The sequence below is a fragment of the Lolium perenne genome, chromosome 6, assembly GCF_019359855.2.
Source record: "Lolium perenne isolate Kyuss_39 chromosome 6, Kyuss_2.0, whole genome shotgun sequence".
In the NCBI taxonomy this organism is placed as follows: Eukaryota; Viridiplantae; Streptophyta; class Magnoliopsida; order Poales; family Poaceae; genus Lolium; species Lolium perenne.
Genome location: NC_067249.2, coordinates 271371509 through 271391988, shown reverse-complemented (window position 1 = coordinate 271391988; position 20480 = coordinate 271371509). Strand labels below are relative to the sequence as shown.

The window sequence follows — 20480 nt, the reverse complement described above, 5'->3', positions numbered from 1 at the left end:
GGTAATTTAATACTACGCACGTATTTATTTTTAATTGATTCTCTTCTCTCATGCTATTCTCATGTTTTAAAATTCTAAAGTCGCACTTTTTTGTGTGTCCAGGTCGAAATGGACAAATGTATAACCGATCACAAGAATATTTTTCGGAAAAACCAAGCCAACTTGTCAGTGTGATTCAAGGCCCACATATACCACGCAAGGTTGTCCCAGCCGAAAAGTTCAACCTTAGTTGTCTCTTCTCAGACACAATTACAAATTTACATCTTCAAGTTATCAATTCGCATGAGATATATTTGTTGAATTAATATTTCAGGCAAGAGGTATGTTGCAACTGACAAAAAGTGTATCACAGCTGGATGATGGTAATAGCAAATGATGTATCTACATCACTACTTCGCGGGTTCCAGGTGCATGATATGCAATTTATTTCTCTTTTTTCTGGCATGCTTTGTTAACTAGAGATATACCATCAAGTGGAGGTAAAATAGGCAAGGTCTTGATCGAGCCATATCTATGGTAAGTATCATTGGAATATCAAATCGTGGTGTGGCACGATTGCACTTACCGTAGTAACAAATTAAATCAAATCCCTATCGTGATTTCTTACCCAGTGATTTGTCCAAAATACTTCTAAAACCAATGGTGGATATACCTCAATACTACTAGTCCTATGGACTAGTAAATTGTACCGTAAAGGACCTCCTACAAAAACCCCACGTCCCACACTCACAACAACCAACACACATGCATTTGCTATCTAAACAACAAAGCAAGAGAGCCTATCGACCAAAACGCCATGGACCTCGCAACGGGGGCGCTAGGCTCCCTCCTCTCCAAGCTGGTCGAGCTCCTCGCCGATGAGTACAATCGGCTGAAGGGCCTGCGGAAAGATGTCGAGTTTCTCGAGAGCGAGCTGAGGAGCATGCACGCCGTCCTCCGCAAGGTGGCGGAGGTGCCGCGGGACCAGCTCGATGAGCAGGTCAGGCTCTGGGCCAACGAAGTCAGGGAGCTGTCTTTCAACATGGAGGATGTTGTCGACCGCTTCCTGGTGCGCGTCCAAGGCCCTGACGACCGCATCAAGAGCTCACACAAGCTGAAACGGCTCATGAAGAAGATGGCCGACTTGTTCACTGTGGGGAGGACTCGCCATCAGATTGCCCACGCGATCAAAGACATCAAGGGCCAAGTCGAGGATGTGGCTGCACGCCGTGATAGATATAGGATCAACGATATTGTGGTGAATCCAACCGCCACAACAACTATTGATCCTCGTCTGTTAGCTCTGTACAAAGATCAGAAAGAGCTCGTTGGCATCCAAGAAGCATGTTCTGAGCTAATCAACAGGTTGGCCAATGGGAACAATGATGTGTCCACGCAAGAACTCAAGATACTGTCCATTTTCGGATTTGGCGGGTTGGGCAAGACGACTCTTGCCAAAGCAGTGTATCATGGGATTAAAGAACAATTTGAGTGCATGGCCTTTGTTTCTGTGGGTCGGAATCCTGACTTAAAGAAACTTGTCAAGAATATCCTCTTCGAGCTTGACCAAAAAAAGTATGAGAATTTCAATGAAGCAGGGTTGGACGAAAGACAGCTCATCGATGAACTTCGGGGTCTGATTCAAAACAAGAGGTGTGTACTCTTGTCCACCATATTATTCATGTTCATATATGTTAACCCAGCACGGAATTTAGTCTTGTACTATATAATCTGGATAATAGCATCCATGCCTATGGCATAGGTTGTGAGGCCATTTCTACTGACATAGTGCGTGTCATGTCATGTTATAGGATGGACCATTAGAATAGAATAGTCTAACTATCAAGGTTTGCATTGTCCGTGATGCTTAAAAGTAATTGCACCCATGGACATCGATCATTAGACGGCTGGGGTATGGAGTCGATGGTCAAATTTATGGCAAAAAATCACATAAAACATTCATAAGCATGCTATTAGGATAAACATTCATAAACTTAGTTCTTTGTCATTTGCCGGTGGGAACAATGACACAACCAATTGAAATTCATTAAATCACATAACCAAGATGTAAAAATCCATTTTAGTTTCCCCTATCACGCAGTTAATGCTATTGGATTTCTTAGCTATAATACACCCGAATATGGCTTGCAGTGTCAATCCCCAAGGGTGACACCGAGGGTCATAAACCATAGACTCATGTTCCCACCGACGTATTCCTAGAGAACAGAGGGTGCTCTACTATGACGCTTTGTGATGCTACATCTAATAGGTGTGGCCGGTGGGAACTTCCGCTGGTACAGGGGTGATAGAGCGTGGTTGGATGGAGGCATATAGTGTAAATAGCTCAAACTCACAACTAAACAAATTATAATGCTATGAGCATAAAAAAAATCACTCAATTTCATCCATGTTATCATTCTTTTGTAGCAACCGCCCATTTTCTTTACTTTCTTATAGCTTAATAAAATAGGTTTTTTACAAGCGCTTGATTTATTTTACTAATTCATTACTCTTGCGCAATTATGTGGATAGGTACATCATTGTCATTGATGATATATGGGATACACCAACATGGGAAATAGTGAAATGTGCTTTTGTTGATAGTAATCGTGGAAGTAGAATAGTCACAACTACTCGGATCTTCGAAGTGGCCGCAACAGCCAACAACTTTTACAAGATGGAACCATTGTCTGATGAAAATTCTAAAGAATTATTCCGTAAAAGGTTATTTGGTGGTAAATGCAAATACCCTTATAATCAACCAACTGGGCTATTTGAGAAAATTTTAAAAAAGTGTGGAGGTGTACCATTAGCTATCATTACAATAGCTAGTGTGTTAGCTGGTAAACCATGCGAGGAGTGGCCTATGGTGTACAACTCTATTGGTTTCGGGTATGGAGATAACAAACAAGTTGAGAATACGAGAAAGATATTGTTGTTTAGCTACTATGACCTGCCTTGGTATCTAAGGACATGCCTATTATATTTAAGCATATACCCCGAAGACTATGAGATACAAAAAGACATCTTGATATGGAAGTGGGTGGCAGAAGATTTTGTCCAGGAGGAACCAAGGAGAGGGTTGTTTGAGGTTGGAGAGAGATACTTCAACGAGCTAGTAAATAGATGCATGCTCCAACCGTTAGAGGGCACCGATAAATCCTCAATTTATGGTTGTCGTGTGCATGACATGGTGCTTGATATGATCTGTTTGTTATCAGAAGAAGAGAACTTTGTTAGAATATTTGATCGTGAGGAGCCAAATACATCTTCAAAAGTACACCCTCGTAGGTTAGCCACCCAAAAAAGAGTCATAGAGTATGATCATCTGGACAACATGCACACAGCACAAGTCAGATCATTTAATGTCACCGGGTGTCATATTGCTGCGATGCCATCACGTTTAGGATTTCAAGCATTGCGTGTGCTAGCTATAGAAGACTGCACTTTTATGAAAGATTATGCCTTTCATCTTGAAAACCTTGGGAGGTTGCATCAGCTGAGGTATCTCGGACTGAGAGAGACACCTATTAGTAAACTTCCTAAAGAGATAGGGGAACTTAGGTTTCTGCAGACAATAGACTTGTGGGAATGTAAGAATGTAGAGGCATTGCCGCAGAGCATTATTCTGCTACGACAACTGAAGTGCCTCCGCGCTGGAGGTGCAGCATGTAAGCCCATAAGTGTGCCAGATGGGATGGGGAACCTAACATCCATGGAAGAGCTATGGCTGAGATATGTCGACAAGTGTCCAAACTTTGTTCAAGAGCTCGGCAAGTTGACCGAACTGAGGAACCTTAATATTTGTATTGAACTTCCTGAGAGTTGGATGTGCAAGACATTTGTAGAATCTCTAGGCAATCTGCAGAAAATACAAGTCCTATCTCTTCATGCTCTAAATGCAAAGCTCAGCTGGGAGGGCTATGTGCCTCCTCCACAACTTTGGCATTTGACCTTGACGACAGTAAACGCCAGACTGCCATCGTGGATTAATTCCACGCTCCTTCCAAACCTTGTCCACTTAGAGATTTCTTTGGGTGATGCGATGGAGGCTCATGACCTGGTGACACTTGGGGAATTTCCAGAGCTCCTACGTCTCAAAAGATGTGGAAGTGACAACGACATCCCTGTTGTTGTGGGTGGCAATTCCTTCCACAAGCTGAGGAGCTGCAACATGACTGCACCGTTGAGGTTTCTACCGGGGGCTATGCCGAGCCTCGAATGTCTTGCGTTTACAGTCCATGTACAGCCCTTGAAGGAGGCCAACTTTGACTTCGACTTTGGTAGCTTGGAGAACCTCCCTTGTCTTCGAGAGGTGAGTGTTTTCATTTGTTGTTACCCTGATAAAGCGGAGGCGGATAAAGTGGAGGCAGCGGTCAGGCATGCGGTCCACAACCATCCCAATCATCCGATCCTTCACCTCACGAAATTGAACGACCTTGTGAGTGCTAATAATATACTTACTTCCTTGTCATATGCATAGCAAATTATGAAGAGTTAGAACTCAAACGGTTTGTCTAACTCCTCTTTCTCTATTTTAGGCGGTTACATTAATGTCGACGGCCTTGGCGCTGCTGCTTTTCACATAGATCATGCTGATGTCAATGAATGAGCAAGTGAGCTAGCTATGATCAAGAACGTGCAATCTATTCTACCTAGCACATGCTAGGTATGTGTGCACTAAATTATGCGCGTACGTGCATGATGATCTGTTCGCATGCATCACATCAGAAATATGTAGCATATATATATGTGCTGTGCAAATACATAAGACACACTTAGCTATTTTTTATGCTAGAGTTACCCAATTAACTTTTGTTCTGTAAAATGGAAGTTGTCAGTTCTAATTATTTTCATAATCTTTGAATGGCGACGAAGTAGAAAGGAAGAAAGATGGAAAAAAGGACAGAGAAAATTCGACATCAAGTAGGATTGATATTCGATAAGAATGAGAAGGAATGAATGGATGAGAAAAGAAATTAGAAATGTATAGGGGAAGAAATATGTCGTGGTCTTCGCTCTCATGTGGTCCTTATGCATCTAGTAGAGAGTGAGGGGTGACCGTGGACCGCCAAAAAGCAAAGTCATCACGTTACGTAAGCTGGGTTTGCTAGTCAAGATGTGGCTCGACGAACTACACGCATACACATGTTATGGTTAGTCAAGTTTAGTCTTTTGCGAATTCTTTAATGTCTGCACGGAAAAAGATTGAGATACGATTCACAGAGCTAAAGATGGTGACTTCAAAATGCTTTGATATGACTTTAGAGTTTATAATATTCTTTATTTGTCGCTTTCGTTTCAGTTTCTTTGATTTCGATGTAACGTATTTTCTTAATTAATAAATCGGAGCGTTGTTCTAGAAGATATACAAGTATGCATTGTATTGCTTATAGTATAGGAAAGTTCTCAGTGTGAAAGGAAGAAAGAAGAAAAAAGGACAGAAATATCGACATTTTTGGATTGATACTGAATAAGAATGAGAAGGAATGAATGACGAGAGAAGAGAATATAAATGTACAGGGGAATAGATAAGTCGTGATCTTCACTCTCATGTGGTCCTGATGCATGTAGTCGGAGAAACGATTCACGGAGCTAGAGATGATGACTTTAGACAGCTTTGATATAAATTTAGAGTTTATGGTATTCTTTATTTGTTGCTTCTATTTCAATTTCCTTGATCTGATGTAACATATTCTCTTGATTAATAAAGTCAGGGTGTTGGTCTAAAAAATATAAATGTATGCATTGTACTCCCTTCTTCCAAAAATAGGATGGATATAGTTTTTGATCAAAGTCAAACTTTTTAAAGTTTGACTAACTATATAGAAAAAACATAAACATCTACAATACCAAATACACATAATATGAAAGTATATTTCACCATCGTCCGAACAATATAGGTTTGAGATTATAAATGTTGATACCTATTTCTATATAGTTGGTCAAACTTTAAAAAGTTTGACTTTGACTAGAAACTATATGCATCATATTTTGGGAAGGAGGGAGTATTAGTTACCATTAATATAGGAAGGTTCTCAGTGTGAAAGGAGGAAAGACTTAATAAAGGACAGAGAAATCGACAGAGACTTTAATTGATTTGGGATAAGAATGAGAAGGAATGAATGAACGAGAGAAGAGATGAGACTACGCTTTCTGCGGGAGAAGAGATGAGACTATGCTTTCTGCTCTCGTGTGGTCTGTATGCATGTAGTCGAGAGGGAGCGGTGACCGCAGACCGCCATAGAGCTAAGTCATCACGTAATGTCGTGAGTGTTTACTTGTCAAGATGTGGCTCGAGGCTGATATGCATACACATGTATGGTCAGGTTAAGCTTTGATATACACATATAGAGTTTGTCCATATTATTTGTTGGTTTTTTTTTCCTGTTTTGCTTTCTTCGATCTGAGGTAATATATTCTCTTAAATTAGTAAAGTTGGATCGTTGGTCGGGAAAATATGAAATTGTGCACCATTCTCCTATTAATTAACCGATTTCAAGTCGCACTGACATAGGAAGGTGCTCAGTGTGATAGGAAGAAAGAAGTTGCACTGACATTTTTTTTAGGGAAGAAGTTGCCGGACATAGGAAAGACAAATATCGACCGCGATTTGAACCTTATTCTCATGTGACCAGTCCCATTGATTTCTGGATAAGAATGAGAAGAAAATAGTGGACAGGAGAAGCGTTAAGGAAAACGATAAAGGAATAGATAAGTTGCTGGTTTCCACTCTCGTGTGGTTATATATCCCATGTGCGGTTTACTAGTCCTCCTCGAAACAGGATTTCACACCACTTTATAAATAAAGCTCCACGGCCAAACCGATATAAAGTGATGAGAAAACTCTCTTACAAAGCAGATCAAAGATAAACAAAAAATACAGGAGTAGCCTCACCCCTACGAAGCAGCCGAGACTACTAACTAGAGGTGCCACCACGCCTCCTTGTGAAACCACCGGACGTAGTCACACCACACCTATCAAGTTGTCGCCGAAGAGAGCCATCTGCCCTCTCGCTCCGGTCCGTGGAGCGCCGATCCTGCCAGCAGACAACGAGGACGGAGAGCGGTGAAAACATGGTCGTGTCTATAAGATAGGAGGCCGCCGAGAACGCCCCCACGCTAGCGCTAGAAGTGCCTCGAGATAAGATCCGAACTTGCCAACCGATGACACCGGGAGGATGCTGAGAGGTACCGGAGCTCTACGACGACGCCCCAAGAGGGTAACGACGCAACACGCCGCCATCGTCGAGATCGAGACGATCAAGGGTTTTCACCCGGAGCTCTACGCAGGGAAGGTAACCACAACGACGCCCCAAGAGGGTTACGACACCCATAGGCCTCGCCGGCGCGGGCGCCGGAGCGCTGAGCTTTCGCCCGAAAACCTTCGCACCACAACCGGTATCTCGGACCACCCACTATCACCAAGAAAGGCCTCCAGGACATGATCCGGGAGCCGCCATTGCTGAAGCGCCGCCAACACCAGGATCCCCGCCACCCGCTCCTCGCCATCCACACAGCCAAGAAGAGAACCATCACCACCGCAACGCCGCTCGCCGGAGACCCGGCCTCGCAGTCCACCTTCCGGGGCCGCCGCCCCGGCGTCCCAACTTAAGCCGACGAGCCACCAACTCCTTTCAAAAGAGGGCTTACTAGTCAAAACAGTTGTCCCGCCGTCCACCTTGATTGAAGCATGCATAGCTACCCAACACTACACGCTCTACAAAAGAGGGATTTTTACGGTAGGGACTGGCAAATATCCACTGTCCAGATAGGAGACCCAATGGTCTGGTTTAATCAATACTTGTTGACCAAATGAGTAGTATTTTTTCACCAAAGAGCAGATTCGGCATATGCAAAAAAGACATGCATTCATCTAATATAGGAAACTTTCTTATACTAGTTTTCTTAGTTTGACATTCTTTATAATATCTTCTTTATTTTGTTCCTTAGACTAGTTTCCTGGTACAAACAATCCTTCCATAGGGCTCACAAAATCGGATCAACACGTCACGAATTAAATGTGGGATGCCAATACTAGCCTTATTATACTCTAACAAAGGGAGACAAAGAAAGGAGACAGGCGATCAGCAGGCGGCGGCCATTGTAAAACCCATCTAGGATTTCGCCCCCCTCGCCGGGGATGCTGCTGGTCCGCTCCGTCTTCGGTGGCCTTGGGGCCTTGGAGGTGTGGCGGACCACGGCCCCTCGCTGGCGGAAGGACTCTTGTTCTTTGTTTAGCTTGTTTTTCAGTGTGTTTTGGGGGATGGTGAGGCGACGGCTACATCCTGAAGTCAGAATAAGGTCCTTCCCGTTCTATCCTCGCTCCGGTGGTGCGTCTAGTGTCGGCGGAGGGCACGTGGAGTCATGTGTCCAGCGGATCTTTTGGGATCCGGTCGGTTTTCATGTTCGTTGGTGTGGTTTCAGGTCAGTCTCTTCCAATTTACGGTTGTCATCATTGGCGATAATTGATACTCATGTGCGATGGTCCTTTGGGACCTTAGCACGACGACTTTCCGTCTGTCCACTACAACAAGCTCTACTACGACAAGCTTTGCTCGGCTTCGGTGATGGAGGGGCGAGGACGGCGGCGCGTCTTCCGCTCGCTCTAGTGTCTGTAGTCGTCACTAGGTGGTCCAAATACCTATTTGTAATTTTTGTTACTCTTTGGGCTGTTTGTACTACTGTTCATGATTATTAATAGATCGGCGGAATTTTCGCAAAAAGGGAGATGAAGGAAAGTTTAAAGGAAGTCTGTAAGTCTCAGTCGAGAGATGTAGTAATTTATCGCATAGGGCAAAAATAGCGTTACACGGATCTTAATTTACGATGGACGGTTCTCGGCGTTAACTAGGACTTACAGTAGCAAATTCTCAGTCGATTGATGAATAGAAACACGAAGTTCAGAATAGTCAGAAGCAAGTGGACCCCAGGCACTGAGGAGAGGACATGTGTTGAAGATGATATCGCGAAGGAGACCGTATGATGCATCAATCGATCGATTTTAATCATCTACCTATTTTTAAAGTCATCCCCGTCAATTTTTCGGTAATTTAATACTACGCACGTATTTATTTTTAATTGATTCTCTTCTCTCATGCTATTCTCATGTTTTAAAATTCTAAAGTCGCACTTTTTTGTGTGTCCAGGTCGAAATGGACAAATGTATAACCGATCACAAGAATATTTTTCGGAAAAACCAAGCCAACTTGTCAGTGTGATTCAAGGCCCACATATACCACGCAAGGTTGTCCCAGCCGAAAAGTTCAACCTTAGTTGTCTCTTCTCAGACACAATTACAAATTTACATCTTCAAGTTATCGATTCGCATGAGATATATTTGTTGAATTAATATTTCAGGCAAGAGGTATGTTGCAACTGACAAAAAGTGTATCACAGCTGGATGATGGTAATAGCAAATGATGTATCTACATCACTACTTCATGGGTTCCAGGTGCATGATATGCAATTTATTTCTCTTTTTTCTGGCATGCTTTGTTAACTAGAGATATACCATCAAGTGGAGGTAAAATAGGCAAGGTCTTGATCGAGCCATATCTATGGTAAGTATCATTGGAATATCAAATCGTGGTGTGGCACGATTGCACTTACCGTAGTAACAAATTAAATCAAATCCCTATCGTGATTTCTTACCCAGTGATTTGTCCAAAATACTTCTAAAACCAATGGTGGATATACCTCAATACTACTAGTCCTATGGACTAGTAAATTGTACCGTAAAGGACCTCCTACAAAAACCCCACGTCCCACACTCACAACAACCAACACACATGCATTTGCTATCTAAACAACAAAGCAAGAGAGCCTATCGACCAAAACGCCATGGACCTCGCAACGGGGGCGCTAGGCTCCCTCCTCTCCAAGCTGGTCGAGCTCCTCGCCGATGAGTACAATCGGCTGAAGGGCCTGCGGAAAGATGTCGAGTTTCTTGAGAGCGAGCTGAGGAGCATGCACGCCGTCCTCCGCAAGGTGGCGGAGGTGCCGCGGGACCAGCTCGATGAGCAGGTCAGGCTCTGGGCCAACGAAGTCAGGGAGCTGTCTTTCAACATGGAGGATGTTGTCGACCGCTTCCTGGTGCGCGTCCAAGGCCCTGACGACCGCATCAAGAGCTCACACAAGCTGAAACGGCTCATGAAGAAGATGGCCGACTTGTTCACTGTGGGGAGGACTCGCCATCAGATTGCCCACGCGATCAAAGACATCAAGGGCCAAGTCGAGGATGTGGCTGCACGCCGTGATAGATATAGGATCAACGATATTGTGGTGAATCCAACCGCCACAACAACTATTGATCCTCGTCTGTTAGCTCTGTACAAAGATCAGAAAGAGCTCGTTGGCATCCAAGAAGCATGTTCTGAGCTAATCAACAGGTTGGCCAATGGGAACAATGATGTGTCCACGCAAGAACTCAAGATACTGTCCATTTTCGGATTTGGCGGGTTGGGCAAGACGACTCTTGCCAAAGCAGTGTATCATGGGATTAAAGAACAATTTGAGTGCATGGCCTTTGTTTCTGTGGGTCGGAATCCTGACTTAAAGAAACTTGTCAAGAATATCCTCTTCGAGCTTGACCAAAAAAAGTATGAGAATTTCAATGAAGCAGGGTTGGACGAAAGACAGCTCATCGATGAACTTCGGGGTCTGATTCAAAACAAGAGGTGTGTACTCTTGTCCACCATATTATTCATGTTCATATATGTTAACCCAGCACGGAATTTAGTCTTGTACTATATAATCTGGATAATAGCATCCATGCCTATGGCATAGGTTGTGAGGCCATTTCTACTGACATAGTGCGTGTCATGTCATGTTATAGGATGGACCATTAGAATAGAATAGTCTAACTATCAAGGTTTGCATTGTCCGTGATGCTTAAAAGTAATTGCACCCATGGACATCGATCATTAGACGGCTGGGGTATGGAGTCGATGGTCAAATTTATGGCAAAAAATCACATAAAACATTCATAAGCATGCTATTAGGATAAACATTCATAAACTTAGTTCTTTGTCATTTGCCGGTGGGAACAATGACACAACCAATTGAAATTCATTAAATCACATAACCAAGATGTAAAAATCCATTTTAGTTTCCCCTATCACGCAGTTAATGCTATTGGATTTCTTAGCTATAATACACCCGAATATGGCTTGCAGTGTCAATCCCCAAGGGTGACACCGAGGGTCATAAACCATAGACTCATGTTCCCACCGACGTATTCCTAGAGAACAGAGGGTGCTCTACTATGACGCTTTGTGATGCTACATCTAATAGGTGTGGCCGGTGGGAACTTCCGCTGGTACAGGGGTGATAGAGCGTGGTTGGATGGAGGCATATAGTGTAAATAGCTCAAACTCACAACTAAACAAATTATAATGCTATGAGCATAAAAAAAATCACTCAATTTCATCCATGTTATCATTCTTTTGTAGCAACCGCCCATTTTCTTTACTTTCTTATAGCTTAATAAAATAGGTTTTTTACAAGCGCTTGATTTATTTTACTAATTCATTACTCTTGCGCAATTATGTGGATAGGTACATCATTGTCATTGATAATATATGGGATACACCAACATGGGAAATAGTGAAATGTGCTTTTGTTGATAGTAATCGTGGAAGTAGAATAGTCACAACTACTCGGATCTTCGAAGTGGCCGCAACAGCCAACAACTTTTACAAGATGGAACCATTGTCTGATGAAAATTCTAAAGAATTATTCCGTAAAAGGTTATTTGGTGGTAAATGCAAATACCCTTATAATCAACCAACTGGGCTATTTGAGAAAATTTTAAAAAAGTGTGGAGGTGTACCATTAGCTATCATTACAATAGCTAGTGTGTTAGCTGGTAAACCATGCGAGGAGTGGCCTATGGTGTACAACTCTATTGGTTTCGGGTATGGAGATAACAAACAAGTTGAGAATACGAGAAAGATATTGTTGTTTAGCTACTATGACCTGCCTTGGTATCTAAGGACATGCCTATTATATTTAAGCATATACCCCGAAGACTATGAGATACAAAAAGACATCTTGATATGGAAGTGGGTGGCAGAAGATTTTGTCCAGGAGGAACCAAGGAGAGGGTTGTTTGAGGTTGGAGAGAGATACTTCAACGAGCTAGTAAATAGATGCATGCTCCAACCGTTAGAGGGCACCGATAAATCCTCAATTTATGGTTGTCGTGTGCATGACATGGTGCTTGATATGATCTGTTTGTTATCAGAAGAAGAGAACTTTGTTAGAATATTTGATCGTGAGGAGCCAAATACATCTTCAAAAGTACACCCTCGTAGGTTAGCCACCCAAAAAAGAGTCATAGAGTATGATCATCTGGACAACATGCACACAAGACAAGTCAGATCATTTAATGTCACCGGGTGTCATATTGCTGCGATGCCATCACGTTTAGGATTTCAAGCATTGCGTGTGCTAGCTATAGAAGACTGCACTTTTATGAAAGATTATGCCTTTCATCTTGAAAACCTTGGGAGGTTGCATCAGCTGAGGTATCTCGGACTGAGAGAGACACCTATTAGTAAACTTCCTAAAGAGATAGGGGAACTTAGGTTTCTGCAGACAATAGACTTGTGGGAATGTAAGAATGTAGAGGCATTGCCGCAGAGCATTATTCTGCTACGACAACTGAAGTGCCTCCGCGCTGGAGGTGCAGCATGTAAGCCCATAAGTGTGCCAGATGGGATGGGGAACCTAACATCCATGGAAGAGCTATGGCTGAGATATGTCGACAAGTGTCCAAACTTTGTTCAAGAGCTCGGCAAGTTGACCGAACTGAGGAACCTTAATATTTGTATTGAACTTCCCGAGAGTTGGATGTGCAAGACATTTGTAGAATCTCTAGGCAATCTGCAGAAAATACAAGTCCTATCTCTTCATGCTCTAAATGCAAAGCTCAGCTGGGAGGGCTATGTGCCTCCTCCACAACTTTGGCATTTGACCTTGACGACAGTGAACGCTGCACTGCCATCGTGGATTAATTCCACGCTCCTTCCAAACCTTGTCCACTTAGAGATTTCTTTGGGTGATGCGATGGAGGCTCATGACCTGGTGACACTTGGGGAATTTCCAGAGCTCCTACGTCTCAAAAGATGTGGAAGTGACAACGACATCCCTGTTGTTGTGGGTGGCAATTCCTTCCACAAGCTGAGGAGCTGCAACATGACTGCACCGTTGAGGTTTCTACCGGGGGCTATGCCGAGCCTCGAATGTCTTGCGTTTACAGTCCATGTACAGCCCTTGAAGGAGGCCAACTTTGACTTCGACTTTGGTAGCTTGGAGAACCTCCCTTGTCTTCGAGAGGTGAGTGTTTTCATTTGTTGTTACCCTGATAAAGCGGAGGCGGATAAAGTGGAGGCAGCGGTCAGGCATGCGGTCCACAACCATCCCAATCATCCGATCCTTCACCTCACGAAATTCAACGACCTTGTGAGTGCTAATAATATACTTACTTCCTTGTCATATGCATAGCAAATTATGAAGAGTTAGAACTCAAACGGTTTGTCTAACTCCTCTTTCTCTATTTTAGGCGGTTACATTAATGTCGACGGCCTTGGCGCTGCTGCTTTTCACATAGATCATGCTGATGTCAATGAATGAGCAAGTGAGCTAGCTATGATCAAGAACGTGCAATCTATTCTACCTAGCACATGCTAGGTATGTGTGCACTAAATTATGCGCGTACGTGCATGATGATCTGTTCGCATGCATCACATCAGAAATATGTAGCATATATATATGTGCTGTGCAAATACATAAGACACACTTAGCTATTTTTTATGCTAGAGTTACCCAATTAACTTTTGTTCTGTAAAATGGAAGTTGTCAGTTCTAATTATTTTCATAATCTTTGAATGGCGACGAAGTAGAATAAGTCTTCTGTTTTAGCTTCAACTGCATGTTAATCACCTGATATCGAATCCAAGACACTATAATCTATGTATAACGCATTGATGGCTGTATATTATCGCTTCATGTCAAGGCTAGAAAACTTAATTATCCCTCTGTTTAGCAGAAGCACTCAAAACCTCCAAAGTGCATACTACATATTACACACACATATTGCTTGCCAGGATAGTGCATACCATCTGCATAAATGTATCGGCTTATTTGTGCAAGGTTTCTTATACTTTGCGACACATGATTTTGTAGGTTGGTTCTATCGGAGGCTTCTACGACCATATCTAAATGCTGGCTATCTTGTTGAGAAAAATTTCTGGCGTAAGGAAACAAATATAACACAAAACCAATATAGTCAAATTATAGTACTACGTAATTTTTCTAAAGATATAGTACTGCATTTCGTAACTCGTAGACAGAAAAAAAACATAAAAAAAACTTGCTTTATGACATACACTAGCTAGTCATGTGGCTTTATGCTTTAGTAAACAAAAACAAACAAAAAAATGTAGCTTTTGATATTTCTATATTACTATGTTTGTGTATTTCTTCGGTGCTTAGTTATGCATGTGTGCGTGTTTGTGTGTGTGGGGGATTAGGAGGGGGGGGGGGGGGTGGGGAACTCCGCCTATTCTATTCTTAAGTTATACTTAAGTTGCATAGCCGGTTCCAAGCCTGGAGAAAGGAGGAGGGACCACATTTATGTATTTGGCTAACAACGAAGCTAGTGTTTGGAAAAAGAAAATGTACTTACCTGCACCTAGGAGATTCTGAATATGACATTGTCCAACACCACTATTTGGAGTTGAGTAGTTTCTGATCGATTGTCCATAAGCAAAGTTGTAATGCTTGAAGAGATGTAATTTTTTTCTATTTTGATTGCATCCTGGTTGGTGCTGCGGGTTGGAGGAGCCATCTGAACATTGAGGTAGATGATAAGAGAAGAGGGAATTTTCTATGGCTTGTTTGAGTAAAGTTCAAAAAGTTTCAAAACTTGAGTAGTGCTGAGGTGGTAAAAACCAACAACACTTTTTCATTCACTCCAAACAACACACATTACAACTACTCAAACAGATGGTTTTAAGAACCCTTTTCTCGTACTATGATACATAGGGGACTGATACAAACTCACACCGACGCCAGTGCTCTAGTTATACTACTCTTCCTCCGGAATGGTGGGTTCTTCGTCTTCATGGGTAATGTGCTTGGCGAAAGGCGCGAGCGTTGTCCAACTCCTTGCGGGTCTTGTACAGCATGAAGTCCTGATGAGGACATCCCTACTACACCACTACCTCCGTCATTGATAGATGAAGATGAACCTGCTGTGAAGCTCAAGTCCAATGAAGTTCGGATTGGACCTATTACAAGGGCTCGTGCGAAGCTACTTAAACAACAGGTGAACTTGTTTCTAAACGGTACTTTGATTGATGAGAACTTTATACTGCCTAAGTCCTATTACTTATGTATCATCAGGTATCAAGAGGAGACGAGCATCGCACGAGGAGGAGAGGAGCAGCTGGACATGAAGACGGACGTCAAGATGGACGTGAAGCTGGACATGGAGCTGGACATGAAGATATCTCATGGACGTGCGAGGGAGGAGCGGGAGGCATGCGCGAGAGGAGAAGAAGACGTCCAGGCCGGTCCAGCACCCGGTCCGACCGGCCACCAGACCGGCCAACCCGGTCACTGACCCGGTCGACCGGGCGCCAAACCGGACGCGATTTATCGTACCGGATTAAAACCGGAAATCCTCGCAAATATCCGGTTTCCGCCCGGTTGACCGGACCCCAGACCGGCCCACCCGGTTGCCGCCCGGTTGACCGGACCCCAGACCGGCCGATCCGGTCCCTGGTCCGGTTGACCGGATTCCAGACCGGACCAGTCCGAGTCTGTCTCGACCAGATCTATTCTGGGTCGGTTATTTTCGTACTTTTTCGACCTGAGGTCGTCCTGGACGCCTATATAAGTCCCCAGGACGCCCCCCTAGCTGCTTTAGACCACGTTTAAGATAAACCCTAGTTCTTAGTTGTTTGCTTATGCAAAACTATTGAATCCCTACACCATATTGCTTGATATTGTGTAGATCCTGAAAAAGTCTTGTGTGATCTGCTGTTCCATTGGGAATTAGACGGTTGCAACTTACCGCTTCGTGGTCGGCGGCTACGTGCGCAAGTGTGTGGAGTTGCGAATATCTTGCAGGGTTGAGAGCTGTTGCGTTGGCGACAGGGACCAATCGAGAGATCTCGTTGCGTCATACAAGTTATCATCCACTACATCGTCGTGTTTCTCCGCTGCCATCACCCCGTGATCATCATCACCACCGTTGCTTACTGAGAAGATCGGGCCACCCCATATCATCTTGGTATCAGATTTCCAGTTTTTCTCGGTAAGCCAGCCACAATCCACCCCATAGTTGAGTTGTGAGTGTTTCCTATCCAGAAAAAGCCATAAAAAGTTAGGGTTAGGGTTTGCCATAGCCTTAGATTGCACTAATTTCGAGTTTTAGTTGTTTTTCGTAGTTGTTTTTGCGTATCCTTTTCTTCCATCTAGTATTGTTAGGGTTTGTGTCTCCGCTATCATCTAGAGTCAGTTTTTGTTGCTCCGAGGACACATATCTTACAGTTTGCGTGTTCCCAACCATAGCCACAGCCTTTCGATATCGTGACTAGGTACTTTCCCAAAAGAGACTAGTTTTACCGCTCGACAGGCTGCTCGTTAGGTTCTTGGTGCTTTGCAATTTCTGTTGGCCGTGTTATCAAGGAGTTGTGTCAAAAATATCAAAAAAAAAAAAAAAACTAGAAAAGAAGCAAAAAGAGCTACATAGCTGCGTGTGTTATACAAAAGAAAAATCAAAAAAAAAAGAAAAGTGAAGTGCTAGTAGAATCAAGTGAAGGCCTAAGTTTCTTTAACTGCACCCGTAGTTGAGCAATCTTGTGCGTGTCTCGTTGAGCTTTGCTAGTGTCTCTCGAGTGCATTGCAACCTTTCCTACAAATAGTTGCTTTGCCACTTTTATCGCCTTGTGTGAGTATCATTGGTTGTCTACGGTCAGCGCTAGAGCTTGTTATTGGTGCAAATAGGTAGCCCACCTACAGCCCCACATATACCCTGCTTTGTCGTGTGATTGTTCTTATACCCTTGATATTCGCTTCGCTACATCTGTGCACTAGTCCGTCAATCCAAGTTGGTAAGCAATACTAATTCACTTTGGAGCGGTAAGATTTACCTTTTCTTATCAGTTTTGAGTGAGTTGTGAGAGTACCACCAAAGATTTTTGTTTAGTGCACTAACCTACTAACGATGTCTGCTAGTGATCAAAAAATTGTTAACCAGGAAAACAAGAGTGCTGCAGATCTCATCACATGGAGGGAGTATGAGGCTCTTCGTAATGAGATGCGACGTGAATTCCGCGCTCAGGATGATCAGCTTAAGGAGACGGTCCAAGCGATCTCCCAAAAGTTGGATGCTACTCATGTGACCGTCACTACAATGCAAGATCAAATGACGGACGTACAACGCAATCTTGCTGATTTGCGCTTAGCTGTTGAAAATTTGACCGCGCAACAACAACAAGACGATGATGATGATCTTGAACTTCAAGATGACGCACACAATGCTCGTGGTGCGCCACGTGGTAATCGTCCTCGCGGTTGGGCTCCACTTGGCCGCAATGGTCGTGGACATGATGAGGAAGATGGATTGGGTAAGCCCAAGTTTTCTATACCCAAGTTTGAAGGAGGAGCTGATGTTGAAGAATACCTCACTTGGGAGCTCAAGATTGAGAAGTTGTGGAGCTTACATCCACATTATACTGAAGATCGGAAGGTCAAGCTTGCTTCTTCTGAATTTGATGGCTATGCTTTGCGTTGGTGGGATGCTCTTGTTCGTAATCGTGATGAGGATGGTGCGCAACCTATACGCACATGGTATGCCATGAAGGAGGCAATGACTTCTCGCTTTGTGCCAACAAATTACTTACGGAATATATATGATAAGCTGACTCTATTGAGACAAGGTGTGAAAACTGTCGATGAATACTACATGGAGATGGAGATGCTGATGCAGCGTGGCCGTGTCCGTGAGTCTCTCGAGATGACAATGCAGCGTTTTCTGAACGGTTTGAAGTATGATATCAAAGGCGTTGTTCGTCACTACAGCTACACCAATATGAATCAATTGTTACATCATGCAAGAGAAGCTGAATCACAATTGGCTGACGAAGCAAAGATCAAAGGACGAGCTACAGGAGCTGGGCGTTTCACACCACGCGCGGCCCCATCTACGGCACCGGCGCCTTCGACGCGCTCCGCCCCTTACTCTACTACGCATAGTAAGCCGGTCTCCAATGTGTCTAACACAAAGAAGTCCGAATCTGCTGCAAGTACGAGTGGTTCTAATGTGTCTACTGCGCGCAATCGCGATATGCTTTGTCATACATGTGGTGGCAAAGGTCACTTCAAGAGAGATTGTCCTAACCGCAAAGTTATGATTATCAATGAGGACAATGAGTATGAGACTGGAGATGATGTTGATCCTAATGCTCCAGAAGATGATGACTATGACACTGATGGTGAAGATGCGTATCCGTCTGATGCTCGCACCATTGTTGTGTCGCAGCGTGCTCTTAATGTGTTGCCTAGTGCATCTACTCAGCGCTGCAATTTGTTCCAAACAAAAGCTTTAGTTGGTCCTGACAAGGCTTGCAAGGTCATTATTGATGGCGGGAGTTGCCGCAATTTAGCAAGCAAGGAGTTGTGTACCAAGCTGAAGTTGAAGTATCTACCGCACCCGCATCCATACTATATTCAGTGGTTGAGCGACAATGGTGAGATGAAGGTAAACCACATGGTGCGTGTTGAATTTGCTATTGGACCGTATAAGGATTGTATTGACTTTGATGTCGTTCCTATGACGGTGTGTCACCTATTATTGGGTCGGCCTTGGCTCTATGACCGATCTGTGCAACACAATGGCCGTGCCAATACATATCATTTGGAGTTCAAGGGCAAGAAAATCAACTTACAGCCTATGACACCACAACAAATTGTAAATGAATCTCGTCAGAAAGTTGAAGTGAATTTGAAGGATGCTTCTTTAGATAGGCGAGAGAATTGTACTGTTGTGAGTGATATAACGAAAAGTGAGAGAGTGAATTCCTTAGTCTCATTAGCCACCAAAGAAGACATGAGAGAATTTAGTGAGGATCCTACAGCCATGCCTCTTGTGCTTTTGTACAGGGGTACGGTTTTGGTTTCTAACGATATGACCCCTCTTCCTCTTGGTGTTTCTAATGTTTTGCAGGAATTTGGCGACGTGTTTCCGGCTGAGGTACCTGCAGGACTTCCACCGTTGCGAGGTATTGAGCATCAAATTGACTTGATTCCCGGAGCTTCGCTACCCAATCGGGCACCATATAGAACGAACCCCGAAGAAACGAAGGAGATACAGAAGCAAGTACAAGCGCTACTCGACAAAGGTTATATCCGCATAAGCCTTAGTCCTTGTGCTGTTCCTGTTATTCTCGTTCCTAAGAAAGATGGTACATGGCGTATGTGCGTAGATTGTAGAGCTATAAACAACATTACTATTCGATATCGTCACCCTATTCCCCGTTTAGAGGATATGTTATATGAATTGAGTGGTGCTGCTGTGTTCTCTAAAATTGATTTGCGTAGTGGTTATCATCAAATTAGGATGAGAGAAGGGGATGAATGGAAAACAGCCTTTAAAACAAAATTTGGTTTATATGAGTGGTTAGTAATGCCTTTTGGTTTGACTAATGCACCTAGCACTTTCATGAGACTGATGAACCATGTTTTGCGTGATTTTATTGGCAAATTTGTGGTTGTGTACTTTGATGACATATTAATCTATAGCCGCAATGAATCTGATCATACTATGCATATTCGACATGTTTTGCAAGTGTTGCGTGATAATAAACTCTATGGTAATCTTGAGAAGTGCACATTTTGCAAAGATAAGGTCATATTTCTAGGTTACGTTGTCTCTAAGCATGGAGTAGAAGTAGATGTGTCTAAGATTGAAGCTATTCAAAATTGGCCTACTCCCATGAATGTGAGTCAAGTAAGAAGTTTTCATGGGTTTTATAGACGTTTTGTGCCCAATTTTAGTTCTATTGCTGCACCTTTGAATGAATTGACTAAAAAGGGTGTTGTTTTTGAGTGGGGCGTCGCCCAAGCTAATGCTTTTGATGAACTAAAGAGATTGTTAACTTCTGCACCGTTACTTGCACTTCCTGATTTCAATAAGCAATTTGAGATTGAATGTGATGCTAGTGGTATTGGAATTGGTGGTGTGTTGATGCAAGAGGGTCGCCCAATTGCATATTTTTCTGAGAAACTGTCTGGTGCTAAGTTGAACTATCCAATCTATGATAAAGAATTGTATGCTTTAATTAGAGTTCTTGAGGTTTGGCAACATTATTTGTGGCCAAAAGAATTTATCATACATTCTGATCATGAAGCTTTGAAATATCTGAAAGCCCAATCTACTTTGCATAAGCGTCTTGCTAAGTGGGTTGAGTTCATTGAGTCTTTTCCAT

At 43.2% G+C, this 20480-nt stretch overlaps 2 protein-coding genes across 4 annotated transcripts; both read left to right on the top strand.

The window, feature by feature from the left end:
* Positions 1–457: 457 nt before the first annotated feature.
* Positions 458–5238, top strand: LOC127326773 (disease resistance protein RGA5-like). The gene is made up of 3 exons (XM_071821332.1): positions 458–1632; positions 2512–4420; positions 4521–5238. Exons 1-3 carry the CDS (start codon positions 797–799, stop codon positions 4566–4568), a joined length of 2793 nt encoding a protein of 930 aa, XP_071677433.1. The 5' UTR covers positions 458–796; the 3' UTR covers positions 4569–5238.
* A 4334-nt stretch (positions 5239–9572) lies between these two features.
* LOC127326776 (disease resistance protein RGA5) lies at positions 9573–15964 on the top strand. Of its 3 annotated transcripts, none has more exons than XM_071821330.1 (5): positions 9573–10658; positions 11538–13446; positions 13547–13674; positions 14170–14238; positions 15061–15964. In XM_071821330.1, the coding sequence occupies exons 1-3, from the start codon at positions 9823–9825 to the stop codon at positions 13592–13594; spliced, it is 2793 nt and encodes a 930-aa protein (XP_071677431.1). In that variant the 5' UTR covers positions 9573–9822; the 3' UTR covers positions 13595–13674; positions 14170–14238; positions 15061–15964. The 3 variants fall into 3 exon arrangements, with proteins under 3 accessions (XP_071677431.1, XP_071677430.1, XP_071677432.1); XM_071821329.1 differs by having other exon boundaries at positions 15031–15964; XM_071821331.1 differs by having other exon boundaries at positions 13547–13698; positions 15031–15964.
* The last annotated feature ends 4516 nt before the right edge of the window (positions 15965–20480 follow it).